The 14,046-nt window shown below is 38.3% G+C and overlaps 1 protein-coding gene across 1 annotated transcript in view; it reads right to left on the reverse strand.

The window, feature by feature from the left end:
- ADAM9 (ADAM metallopeptidase domain 9) overlaps positions 1-14,046 on the reverse strand; it is a 176,797-nt gene that overhangs the window by 110,126 nt on the left and 52,625 nt on the right. The window contains exons 8-11 of the mRNA XM_046648674.1: positions 12,347-12,418; positions 11,031-11,200; positions 7,670-7,751; positions 7,021-7,154 (exon numbers count right to left, since the gene is read on the reverse strand). Coding sequence (XP_046504630.1) covers positions 7,021-7,154; positions 7,670-7,751; positions 11,031-11,200; positions 12,347-12,418 — 458 coding nt within the window. The remainder of the gene's footprint in view (positions 1-7,020; positions 7,155-7,669; positions 7,752-11,030; positions 11,201-12,346; positions 12,419-14,046) is intronic.

Consider the following 14,046-nt stretch of genomic DNA (forward strand, 5'->3'; position numbering starts at 1 on the left):
CACAGTTTAAGAAACACTGATCTAGAGATCTCAAGATGGCGGTGTGAGCAGATGTTGAACTCGTCTCCTCCCACAAACACAACCAGGTTACAACAATTTTTGGAAAAATTACCCCAGATTGAAAACTGAAAACTGGATAAAAAGAATCCACAACAAGGGACAGTCCTGACTAAGGCGGAAGAGGCACATGTTCCTTCTGGAGAGGAAAAAAGCCACCTTTGGGAGCAGCAGAGCTTCTCAGCTGGCTAGGCAGGAGCCACCCTAAGGTACGCAGCCCTACCTGGAGGAGTGAGGTCCGGAGTGGGGGCAATACTGCTACAAGCATCCTTCAGACTCAGCTCAACTGAGACAGGGGTCTTACTGTCTGGCTTTGCTGGCTATTAACTGCAGCGAGGATATCCCCAGAAAAGCTACCGCTGAAAGCCGAAAGGACCCGGGTCTTAAAGGGCCCACACACAAACTCACTCAGTGCAGCAACCTAGAATCACCAGAGAGAAGGCTGGCAGTCCTTTGGTGAAACGAGACTCACCTGGTGGGCTCTGGGGGCATCTTGGTGAGAGCAGGGACCTCTCCGGATGCTGAGACATTGGTGGGGGCCATAGTTCTGAGCTGGTCCAGGCATGCTGACACAGACCTCAGTGGGTGCCATTGAGGTTGATCCCTTTGCCTGTTAGCCCAGGGGTCTGCCACACCCACTAGAGCACAGATTTAACCCAGTTCAGCAAGGGCAGGCAACCAGCCCTAGGGACTGGCCCCACCTAACAGCAAGCCCTCAGGCTACTTTTCAGCCTGCATTGACTGGGTGCCTTGATCCTCTACAGGCAGGCCAGTGTGTCTGCCTCTGTGGGGCAGGGCCTGCGTGAGGACCAGGTGAACTGTTGGGGGGCATTGGTGGAGAGGTGGGGGTCTCTGCAGTGCGGCATCAGGGTACGCTCCAGGGGGTTGAGAAGTATGCATGGACCAGGACTGTGTTGATGGTGTATGTAGTCCTGTCGGGGGTGAGGCTTATCAGTGACAGAAGACCTGTGCTTCACAAACAGATATAAAAAGGATCAGGCCCACCTTCCAAAGCCTGAAACAATTGAGTGTCAAGGGCCAGCCCCACTCAGCTTCACTCCTAAGAGAACTGACAACAGCCTTGTAGGCCTGAGGCGTATCACAACTGTAAGCCCCTGAGTCTAGCAACCAGCTACACTGGGTACCAACCCAATTAAGAGGAAAAGTGCAATAGGAGTGTGCTGATAGACTTTGTAGCCAAGGGTGCTGAGGCTCCACAAACCAGATTTACAAACAGCTGGCCAGGGAAGGAAAGATTAGACTCCCTGGGTACCTGCAGTGGGAGCAACCCTGCCACAGAAGAAGGACACAAGTATCTCACGAAGGGGTCACTCCTGGTTCTTATGGACTGGTGAGGAGAGGGAAGCACACTGCTGGGCCTCATAAGGCATCTCAAACATAAGGCCGCTTCTCCAAGATCAGGAGACATACCCGACTCACCTAATACACAGAAATAAGCTCAGTGAAAGAGGCATAATGAGGAGACAAAGGAATACTTTCCAAGCAAGGGAACAGGACAAAACCCCAGAGAAAGGACTAAATGAAACAGAAACAAGAGAACTACTCAACAAAGAGTTCAACCAAAACATCATGAGGATGCTCACAGATATGGGGAGAAGAATGCATGAACACAGTGAGCATGTCAGCAAAGAACTGGAAAATATACAAGAAAACCAATCAGAAATGAAGAATACAATACTGGAAATGAGCAATTCACTAGAAGGACTCAATAGCAGAGTAGAGGATACAGAAGAATGGATCAGCGAGCCAGATGAAAGACTAGAGGAAATCACCCAAGCAGAAGAGAAAAGAGAAAAAAGAATTAGACAGAATGAGAACAGTCTAAGGGAACTCTGGGACAATATCAAGCATGCTAACATTCGGATTATAGGTGTCCAAGAAGGAGAAGAGAGAGACAAAGGGGAAGAAAATTTATTTGTAGAAATAATAGATGAAAATTTTCCTAACCTGAGGAAGGAAACAGACATCCAAGGTCAGGAAGCACAGAGAGCTCCAAACAAGATAAGCCCAAAAAGGCTCACACCAAGACATATTATAATTAAAACATCCAAAATTAAAGACAAAGAGAGAATCCTAAAAGCAGCAAGAGAAAGGCCACAAGTGACATATAAAGGGAAGCCCATCAGGCTGTCAGTGGACTTCTCAGTTGAGACCCTACAGGCGAGAAGAGAATGGCATGACATACTTAAAGTGCTAAAAGGAAAAAACCTACAGCCAAGAATATTCTATCCATCAAGCCTGTCATTCAGAATGGAAGGAGAGATAAAGAGCTTCCCAGACAAGCAAAAATTAAAGGAGTTTATCACCAAGAAACCAGTTCTGCAAGAAATGCTGAAGGGACTTATTTTAGTGGGAAAGCAACAACCACAAACAGAGTTAAAAAAAAAATTATCAAAAAGACAAAACAACAACAACAACAAAAAACCAAGACAATAAAATCACTTGTAAGGTAAAAATATAGTAAAGGTAGCAGATCAACTACCTGTGAAAATACTATGAAGGTTAAAAGACAAACGTACTAAAATCACCTATTTCAATGATAAGAGGGTAATGGATAGACACACACTAAACAAGAGACTAAATATGATTTGAAAAACATATAATGTGGGAGGAGGGCAGTGAAAAAGTAGAGCTTTTAGAAGTAGGTCAAGCTAACGAGTCTATGAACTCAATATAGACTGTTATATGCATAGAATACTAAATAGGATCTTCCTGGTAATCACAAATCAGAAACCTGTAACAAGCAAGAAAAAAAGACAAAAGAAGTCAAACATATTACTAAAGATAGCCATCAAACCACAAGGGAAGAGAGCAAGACAAAAAAAAGGAACAGAGAAGAACTACTAAAACACCCAGAAGAAAAAGTCACAAAATGGCAATAAATACATATTTATCAACAGCTACTTTAAATGTCAATGGACTAAATACTCCGAGCAAATGCAATAGGGTGGCCAACTGGATAAAAAAACAAGACCCATGTATATGCTGCATACAAGAGAGACACTTCAGACCTAAAGACACTCACAAACTGAAAGTGAAAGGATGGAAAAAGATATTCCATGCAAATGGCAAAGAAAAGAAAAGGGGGGTAGCAATACTTATATCAGACAAAATAGACTTTAAAACAAAAACTGTAACATGAGACAAAGACGGGCACTACATAATGATAAAGGGAACAATCCAACAAGAAAATATAACACTTGTAAATATCTACGCACCCAACATAGGAGCACCTAAATATATAAAGCAGTTATTAACAGACATAAAAGGAGAAATAGTCAGTAACACAATAATAGTAGGGGACTTTAACACTCCACTAACACAAATGGATACATCACCCAAACAGAAGATCAATAAGGAAACACTCACCTTAAAGGACACATTAGACCAGATGGACTTAGTAGATATGTACAGAACATTCCATCCAAAAACCACAGAATACACATTCTTTTCAAATGGCCATGGAACATTCTCCAGGACTGATCACATATTAGGCCACAAAACAAGGCTCAATAAATTTAAGATCAAAATAATACCATGCAACTTTTCTGATGACAAAGGGATGAAACTAGAAATCAACTACAGAAGAAAACCAGAAAAGCCACAAAAATGTGGTGATTAAACAAAATGCTGCTGAACAACGATTGGGTCAAGGAAGAAATCAAAGAAGAAATCAAAAAATTCCTGGAGACAAATGAAACTGAAAACACGACATGCCAAAATCTGTGAGATACAGCAAAACGGTTCTAAGAGGGAAGTTTATAGCAATTCAGGCCTACCTCAACAAAGAAGAAAAATCCCAAATAGACAATCTAAAAGGGCATCTAAAGGTACTGGAAAAAGAACAACAAACAAAGCCCAAAATCAGCAGAAGGAAGGAAATAATAAAAATCAGAGAAGGAATAAATGAAATAGAGGCTAAAAAGAAAATAGAAAAAAATCAACGAATCCAAGAGCTGGTTCTTTGAAAAGATAAACAAAATTGACAAACCCTTAGCTAGACTCACCAAGCGAAAAAGAGAGAAGGCTCAAATAAATAAAATCAGAAATCAAAGAGAAGAGATTACAAAGGACACCTCAGAAATACAAAAGATACTGAGAGAAAACTATGAAAAGCTATACGCCAAGAAAGTGGATAATCTAGAAGAAATGGATAATTTCTTAGAAACATACAACCTTCCAAAACCGGACCAAGAAGTAGAAAATTTGAATAGACCGATCACCAGTAAGGAGATCGACACAGCAATCAAAAACCTCCCAAAAAATAAAAGTCCAGGACCAGATGGCTTCCCTGGTGAATTCTATCAAACATTCAAAGAAGACTTAATACCTATCCTTCTCAAACTCTTCCAAAAAGCTGAAGAGGAGAGGAAGCTTCCTAACTCATTCTACGAAGCCAAGATTATCCTGATACCAAAACCAGACACGGACAACACAAAAAAGGAAAATTACAGGCCAATATCATTGATGAACATCAATGCAAAAATCCTCAAGAAAATACTAGCAAATCAAAGACAACAATACATTAAAAACATCATACATGATCCAGTGGATTTCATTCCAGGGATGCAGGGATGGTTCAACATCCGCAAATCTATCAACGTGATACACCACATTAACAAAATGAAGAATAAAAATCACATGATCATCTCAATAGATGCAGAGAAAGCATTTGACAAGATACAGCAACCATTTGTGATAAAAACTCTAAATAAAATGGGTATAGAAGGAAAATACCTCAACATAATAAAGACCATATATGACAAACCCACAGCAAATATCATTCTCAGTGGAGAAAAATTGAAAGCTATCCCTCTAAGAACAGGACCCGGACAAGGATGCCCCTGTCACTACTCTTATTTAACATAGTGTTGGAAGTCCTAGCCAGAGCAATCAGGCAAGAAAAAGAAATAAAAGGGATCCACATTGGAAAAGAAGAAGTGAAACTGTCGCTCTTTGCAGATGACATGATTTTATATCTAGAAATCCCTAAAGATTCCACTAAAATACTTTTAGAAACAATAAAGCAATACAGTCAAGTCACGGGATACAAAATCAACATACAAAAATTGGTTGCATTTCTATACACGAACAAGGAAGTAGCAGAAAGAGAAATTAAGAATACAATCCCATTTACAATTACAACAAAAAGAATAAAATACCTAGGAATAAACTTAACCAAAGAGGTGAATGATCTGTACACTGAAAACTATAAAACATTGTTGAAAGAAATCAAAGAAGACACAAGGAAATGGAAAGATATTCCATGCTCTTGGATTGGAAGAATTAACATCGTTAAAATCTCCATACTTCCTAAAGCAATCTATAGCTTCAACGCAATCACTATCAAAGTTCCAACAACATTTTTCACAGAAATAGAACAAAGGATCCTAAAATTTATATGGAACAACAAAAGACCCCGAATAGCCAAAGGATTCCTGAGAAAAAAGAACAAAGCTGGAGGTATCACACTCCCTGATTTCAAAATATACTACAAAGCCATAGTAACCAAAGCAGCATGGTACTGACACAAAAACAGACACACAGATCAATGGAATAGAATTGAGAGCCCAGAAGTAAACCCACACATTTATGGACAGCTAATATTCAACAAGGGAGCCAAGAGCATATGATGGAGAAAGGAGAGTCTCCTCAATAAATGGAAAACTGGACAGCCACATGCAAAAGAATCAAAGTAGACCATTCCCTCATACCAGGCACAAAAGTCAACTCAAAATGGATTAAAGACTTGAATGTAAGACCCAAAACCAGGAAACTTCTAGAAGAAAACACAGGCAGTATGCTCTTTGACATCGGTCTGAGCAGCATATTTACAAGTCCCATGTCTGACCGGGCAAGGGAAACAAAAGAAAAAAAGGAACAAATGGGACTACATCAAGCTAAAAATCTTCTGCACAGCAAAGGAAATCCTCAACAAAACGAAAAGACAACCTAACAATTGGGAGAAGATATTTGCAAACCATATATCAGATAAGGGGTTAATATCCAAAATATACAAAGAACTCATACAGCTCAACAACAAAAAAACCAACAATCCAATTAAAAAATGGGCAAAAGATCTGAACAGAGATTTCTCCAAAGAAGATATACGAATGGCCAACAGGCATATGAAAAGATGCTCAACATCATTAGCTATCAGGGAAATGCAAATCAAAACTACAATGTGGTATCACCTCACTCCAGTCAGAATGGCTATAATTAACAAGACAGGAAACAACAAATGTTGGAGAGGATGTGGAGAAAAGGGAACCCTTGTTCACTGCTGGTGGGAGTGCAAACTGGTGCAGCCACTATGGAAAGCAGTATGGAGTATCCTCAGAAAATTAACAATAGATCTACCATATGATCCAGGTATTCCACTGCTGGGTATTTATCCAAAGAACTTGAAAACACAAAGGCATAAAGATACTTGCACCCCTATGTTCATTGCAGCATTATTCACAATAGCCAAGACTTGGAAGCAACCTAGGTGCCCATCAAGGGACGAATGGATAAAGAAGATGTGGTATTTATACATGATGGAATACTACTCAGCCATAAGAAATGATGAAATCCAGCCGTTTGTGACAACATGGATAGACCTTGAGGGTACTATGCTGAGTGAAATAAGTCAGAGGGAGAAAGTCAAATACCATATGATCTCACTCATAAGTGGAAGATAAAAACAATGACAAACACGCAGATAGCACTGGAGATTGGATTGGTGGTTACCATGGGGGAAGATGGAGGAAAAGGGGTGATTAGGCTCACATGTGAAGGGATGGACTATAATTAGTTTTGGGGTTGTGAACATGATGTAATCTACACAGAATTTCAAATATACTATGACTTACATCCAAAAATAAATTAATTAAAAAAAAAGAAACACTGATCTACAATACTATATTAAGAAGAAGAAGAAGAAAGAATTCAGTTACTCACGATGCTCCTGAATTCATGATGCAGCTCTTTGCTCCACAAAAACAATCTCTCCCATCATCATGATTCATTCCAAGGTTATGACCCAACTCATGAGCAACAATGGATGCGAATGTCTCCACGCTGCTTTGCCCAAACTGTCCAAACACAGGAAACTGTTAAATAGGTTTATGAACAAAAAGGATATGTTTTGTCTCCCAGATTATTTTTCACAAAAGGAAATTTATCGCTACAATGTTGACAGACTATATGATAAATCAAGCATCCAACATCAGTCTTCATACATTGCAGTCTAGTGAGAAACTGTTGTGACTCAACACACTGATGATGGAGGCGGACCCTTTAAGCAATGGAGCAATTTCTTTAGCACCAATAGTCACTCATGGTGGTTCATGGAAAAACAAATTCATGGTCCTAATTTAATTTTCTTAAATAGAGTCTGTATTTCCTTATCAACAATAAAGGACACATAATAAATATTAGAAAGCTTAATCCAGTCTCTAGGGAAAGAACACATCTGCCACTCTATCATGCCCCTCATTATACCCAAAATATTGTTGTGAAGACTAGGGGAGGAAGTATGGAGTTGGTAAATGCTTGACACTGTCCTAATGCAGATGCCCAAAGTCAAACAGCAAAAACAAAAACGTACCACATTAATGCCACCTGCGTGACTCCTTGAACACACTGTCCCCACAAATGCCATTCCTGCAGTCCCACCAAAACCTTTCTTCCTAAACGAAAAGAACAGGTAAAAGTTAAAAAATATATTTGGGAGAAAAAGGGAATACATTGCTCCTATGTGGGTAATCTCAAACTGGATTGGTAGAACCTAAAAAAACGGGAACAATGGCAAAGATAAATAACATTTTAAAATCAGAATACAATTAAGCCTTATCTCTTTTTTTTTGCTGAGGAATATTCGTCCTGAGCTAACATCTGTGCCAATCTTCCTCTATTTTACATGTGGGATGCCACCATAGCATGACCACTGACGAGTGGTGTAGGTCTGCACCCGGGAACCAAACACAGGACACCAAAGTGGAGTGCTCCAAACTTAATCACTGGCCACAGAGCCGGTTCCTATCTCTTTTTTATTATCAAAGAATGAGATTAATATTAAAAATTCATTTTTCAGACAAATGAAGATATGTTTTAGATACCAAAACAAGTTTTCTTCTACCTTCTAAATGAAAAACCTTCCTAAAATGCATTACGTTTATTTATTCAAAAATCCTAGAAGCTGGCCCAGTGGCCTAGTGGTTAAGTTCACACACTTTGCTTTGGCAGCCTGGGGTTCACAGGTTCAGATCCCAGGCATGGACCTACATACCACTCATCAAGCCATGCTGTGGTGGCCTCTCACATACAAAATAGAGGAAGATTGGCACAGATGTTAGCTCTGGGACAATCTTCCTCACCAAAAAAAAATTCTCGTGAGGAAAGACAGGTAACAAACTCAGTGAACACATACACACAGGAGGCCACAGGCAGGGAGCACAGGGAACAGAAGAGCCATGATGGCCTCCATGTGTCCTCAATCATCCCAGGCACACCTGTATCTCAGGACCTATTCCCTCTGCCTGGAACTCCCTTCTCCAATATACACCTCCATTCACTCCCCTGCTCCTTTAGGTCTTTACTCAAAAGTCATCCTCTCATTGACGCCTCCCCTCACCACGTCACCTATAATTTCAACCTCACTCCTCCAATAGTTTTACATCTACCCTCCCTGCTTTATTTTTTCCCCTTAACACTTATCATTATTTAACACATTACATATACTTATTTATCTCATTTATGGCCAATCTCCTCCACCAGAACATGAACTCGATGAGAGCAAGAATTTTTGTCTGCCTTGTTCACCACTATACCCCAGTGCCTAGGGTATATGCCTAATAAATATCTTTTAAATGAATGAATAAATCTCTGGGACATCTGACCAACCAGGAGAAGAGGACTGGAGATCCTGACAACAGGGAATTGCCAAGGAAACACTTCGGCCAGATCACCCTACAGCAAATGTCATGGTCTCCAAGCCCCACTCATGGACTCAGTGCTTCCACAGGCTTTTTAGTGCCCCATCCTTAACCACAACCAACCAACCAGGGATCATCAGACATTTGGGAAACGCCTCTAACAAGACAGACGGAGACCAAATGGAGGGGAAGAGAGCTTGGTAGGTGGGGCTGGGCAGGCACAGAGAGATGGCTCCACACCTGTTCCTTTGACCTTTGTGAGCCAGATGGTATGCTCACTGGAATGAGGACAATTGCAGGTTCAATTTTACTAAAAATTAACAAAAAGCTTGGGACCAAACCTTTGTGATTATGGGGCCATAAAAATCCATTTTGGCATTTTCAGTGTCTTGCTTTAAATTAACTCACATAACAAAAGAAAACAAAATAAAATCAAGGGAAATCTCTTCTCAGAAAAAATCATGAGCTTTAGGTACCATCAACATTGAGGGAGGCAAAAAAAATATTATATAAATTAGAACAATTTTTTTTGCAAAAAGCCAGCCTATCAAGCTAGAAAACTCTGAAGAAGGATAAAATGTTTTAAATATTTTTAAGCGAGAGTTTTGCTCTAAGTTTTTGGAATGTATTTGTATTAAGTGATTTATATAAGTTTAAATTTTATTATAGTACCACAAAAATGCTATGTAAAAGAAGAAAATTTTAAAAACATAGATCAGTAATATCTCAAAGAGAAAAGAAAAACCATTATATCCATGAAATAAGAAATTGATTATATAAAAATATTAAGGGGGACAAAAAGCTGTTAAATATTAAAAATAAGAAAGCAAAAATGAAAATCTCAATAAAAAGCTTAGAAGATAAATTTAAGGAAATATCCCAGAAAGTAGAACCAAAAGACAAAGAGAAGAAAGGGGACAAAAGGTAATAAAATTAGAGGACACGGCAAAAGAAACTCAATAGACAAGTGACAGGAATCCCAGAAGAAATGAAGAATAAAAATAAACAGGATGAAATCAGCTACAAAATAATTTGAGAAAAATTCCTGAAACTTCAGGACATCAGTTTCAAGATTGAAATCATCCACTAAGAACACAGCACGATGAGCGACCAAGCATATCATCAGGAAAATTCAGAGGCCTGGCAGCCAAGAAGATCCTACAAGTTTCCAGGGAACCTAAAAAAAAGAAAAAAGAAAGGCCACATATACAGGATCAAGAAAAGAATGGTCTAAGCCTTCCCAATAGTACTCCTGGAAGTCAGAACACAACAGAGTCACGCCTTCAAAGTCCTAAAGGAAAAGGATTTCATACCAGCCAAGGAGTCAAAACAGGTACTAAGAAAACTAGCAAGCACACCTCTGAGAGGCTGAGTTACTTGGGCACTAGGCTAATCGGAGGTCAAATTGAGGTAATTTTTAAATTCTGTTCTGAGACTGTGAAACACATCTTCTGACATGCAGGATGTCAAAATTTTTTCTTTCCATATGTATTCTCACAAGAAAAAACTAGAAAACATGCCATGCCAAAATGAGGAAGTAAATACAAGCAAGAAGCAGGTCATGGGATAAAGGCGACAGAGAATCCAACACAAAAGAGAGTTCTCATTCTCATACTGTCACTTGTCCTATGGTATCAAACTAAGTTTTCCATATCTAAAAGAATGCCCAAGAACTTTAAGAAAATATGATTCTAATAAAAGAAAACAAGGAAAAATTACTCTGCCATTTCATTAATAGTACTTCTTTTTCCTGAGGAAGATTTCCCCTGAGCTACCATCCATTACCAATCCTCCTATTTTTTTTTTTTTTTTTTTGCTTGAGGAAGACTAGCCCTGAGCTAACATCTGTGCCAATCTTCCTCTATTTTTTCGTACGTGGGCCACCTCCACAGCTCGGTTGGTGAGTGGAGTAGGTCCGCATCCGGGATGCAAACCCACAGACCTGGGCTGCAAAAGCAGAGCTCATGGAACTTTCACCACTTCGCCAGAGGGCCAGGCCTGATAGTACTTTTTAAAAAAAAAAAAAACACTTACAGAACTAGCTGTGCACTGTCATGTCTCCGACGTGTTATAAGAAACTTTTCCCGCCACTGTACAAAGTTCCCCAACACGTCATCAGCACCTCCAAGAATGCTGATCTGGTTTCCAGTTGTCCAAATCTCCAGACCAACCAGCACAATTCGAATATTTAACATAATATACATCTAAGAAGAAAACAGAAATAAAAGTATATAAAATACCTTAAAGAATACGAGAGTTTTTTAACTTATGATGAAGTCACACAACAACGTCTATTAAAAATAGGACTCCTCCCCTCCAAAAAACATATTTCCATCAATATAATGAGATTCTAGCCTCTCAAGGGTCTTGGTCTCCTCATCCATAAAATAAAAGTAATGTAATTTCAAAATTTTACCTTCCATTCCAAAATCTGACAAACTCTGGAAATTTAAAGTTTTTGGTAAATTGGGTTTCAAAACTTGCCCCAAACTAATACAAGCCAACTAATAGTCCATATTTATCTCACTTAATGTAAATATTCATAGCTTTCACTACAGAAATATCAATGAGTTGGATTACAAGGTGCTACCCCAAGATCCTGTTGGAGGTGTTATGTAATAAATACACAGTGAACCACATTACCTTTCTAAACTTTTATCTAAAATTCTAATTGCATGTGCCCCATAGGTTTCAGATAAAGGATTACAGAACTCACATCTATTTCACAGAGATACTGGAAGGAATAAATGAGTTAACAGATGTAAAGCGCTTGGCTCGTTTCTAGCATATTATAAATACTCAGTAGGATGCTATCATCATCATTATTATTATGGTTGCTATTCAGACCAGGGGAAAGCCTTATAGATGAAATTATCTCATAAGAACATGCATCTGATTATTCAGCATCTCCTACTGGATGAATGAAGTCCAAAATCTCAAGCCAAAGCTCTGTCCCTCTTCCTCCCCTCCCAGCCCTTCCTCTCCCCCACAAACACATTAATATCGTCATATCATGGTGGCAGAGGAGGAGGCAGCCTTATTCAAAATAAGATTCTCTCAGTAAACGTTCAAAGATCTTTTCATAAACACCAAAGTACCTTAGCCTGCACTCTGAAGATAAAGCAGATGCTAAGATGAAATCTCTTGCTTGTCTCAAAGTCTCTCTACAATTGTACTTTCTTTTCAAACATAAAAAGTTACAAAACAAACTAGAAAACAGAACCCTGAAAGATTGAGTTATTTAGGCCCTAGGATAATCAGGGCTCAAAATAAGACAATTTTAAAATTCTGTTCTGAGACTGTGAGAGGATCAGAGAGAATAATCCCAGCTGAAAGGAAATACGACTTACGCTATCCAAGTAGTTTGCTAAACGAATCATCTCTTCTCTCACTGCAGTCTGATTTCTCCCCATCATGTCATACTGAAAAGCACAACAGGAAAATTATCACCAAAGTAATTTAGAAAAAGATCTCTATAATCTGTTACAATAAAGCTAAGAATCCAAAAGTTTCCTCTGAACCAAAAATTGAGGCATTTAGACATTCACCTGTATTTCAAATTAATAAATCTAAAGGATACATTTTAGTGATAAATAGGAATAAAAGAAAAACAGGTACAAGCATGAAATGAATAATAATGTAAAAGCATTGAAGTCTTCATTTTTTCCAAATCAGTACTTTGAAGTGAATTCTCTTCTTAATGTTCTTTTTATTCATTTTGATGCAAAAATATTAAGCATTTCACAAAGGTAGAGTTTGAAACAATCAAAATGCACAGATAAGGGAATAAAGACAATCTAAAGGATTTTCTGACCCTTTCACCCCCCAGGCTAAACACATCACCAATAAACCATTTCTAAACTCTGGGCTAATCTAACAATGAGAGATTAACGAATGAATGTTCACTAGTTGAAACATTATATGTGGGTAAAATATAGAGATATTTAAAAGTTTAAGTGTATTAAGCCAAATAGCTGACATGACTGATTCTTTTCTTTGAGACCTGGCTAAATCCAAACGTCTACTATTTTAACATTATTTTAATACAACCAACTTAACAAAAAGGAAATTTTTAAAAGAATGTATGGTTTTGCTCTGTGATAAGGGCATTAATATCAGAATATATCAAATCCCATCAATTAGGCATTTTATCACGGTTCTCCTAAACAAGAAAAAAAATGTAATACATTTGACGAGGTTTGATGAAAATGGAACCATTTTTATTTTGAACCATTTTCTACCAGTATATAACAAATCTATCTGGAGAGAGTGATAAAGAAAAACATTTCAAATCTCTATTTTTGTCACTTGTTCCAACATTCTACAGAAACTTTTTACCCATTATCTGGGGCAGAGTTCATGCTTGTTCATATTCCCTGTGCCTTTTCCTTCTACCACTTGAGGGTAACAAACCTATAATGAACAATTCTGAATATATCTCTATCTCAATAAATATGGCTTGTTCTCCTCCAACCTACACACAATAAGGGATTTTTTAAAACCATAAAAATCCTTGAAACTGTCTCTGCAGCTTATAAGAAAGGAATTCCAGTCATGTTAAGTTTCTACAAACAAGCCTTTCACACAAACAAAAAGTTGGCAATAAAAGACAAAACATTTCAAATAATCTTATGTGTTAAATTATATAGCAGCTATATCTAAAACTGATAATCCTGTAAATGCTGAAATAGACCCATTTCTTTTCTTAGTTAAGTTAAACACAATTCTTAAGTATGAATAAGGAAAATTCCGGGTGTTATTCTGTATATTGAATTTAACAGTAAATGCTAAAATGAACCATTCTCCTTTTTCCCTCTAAAGCATGCCAGGAGCTGGAAGTTTTCTCTCTCTTTAAGCAAAGCAAAGGTTAGCTGAAATTCTAGAAGGCAAAGCAATTTTTATTAGTCAACAAAGAAATATATGATTAACTGGTTTTATCACCACAGTCCTGTACAGTCATTTGAAAAGGTCTCAAGGCTCTGAAAAGCAGTATAATTTCACTTAAATTAAGCATATGCAAATCACTCAAAAGGGCAGGAAAAAGAATCAC

The sequence above is a fragment of the Equus quagga genome, chromosome 22, assembly GCF_021613505.1.
Source record: "Equus quagga isolate Etosha38 chromosome 22, UCLA_HA_Equagga_1.0, whole genome shotgun sequence".
In the NCBI taxonomy this organism is placed as follows: domain Eukaryota; kingdom Metazoa; phylum Chordata; class Mammalia; order Perissodactyla; family Equidae; genus Equus; species Equus quagga.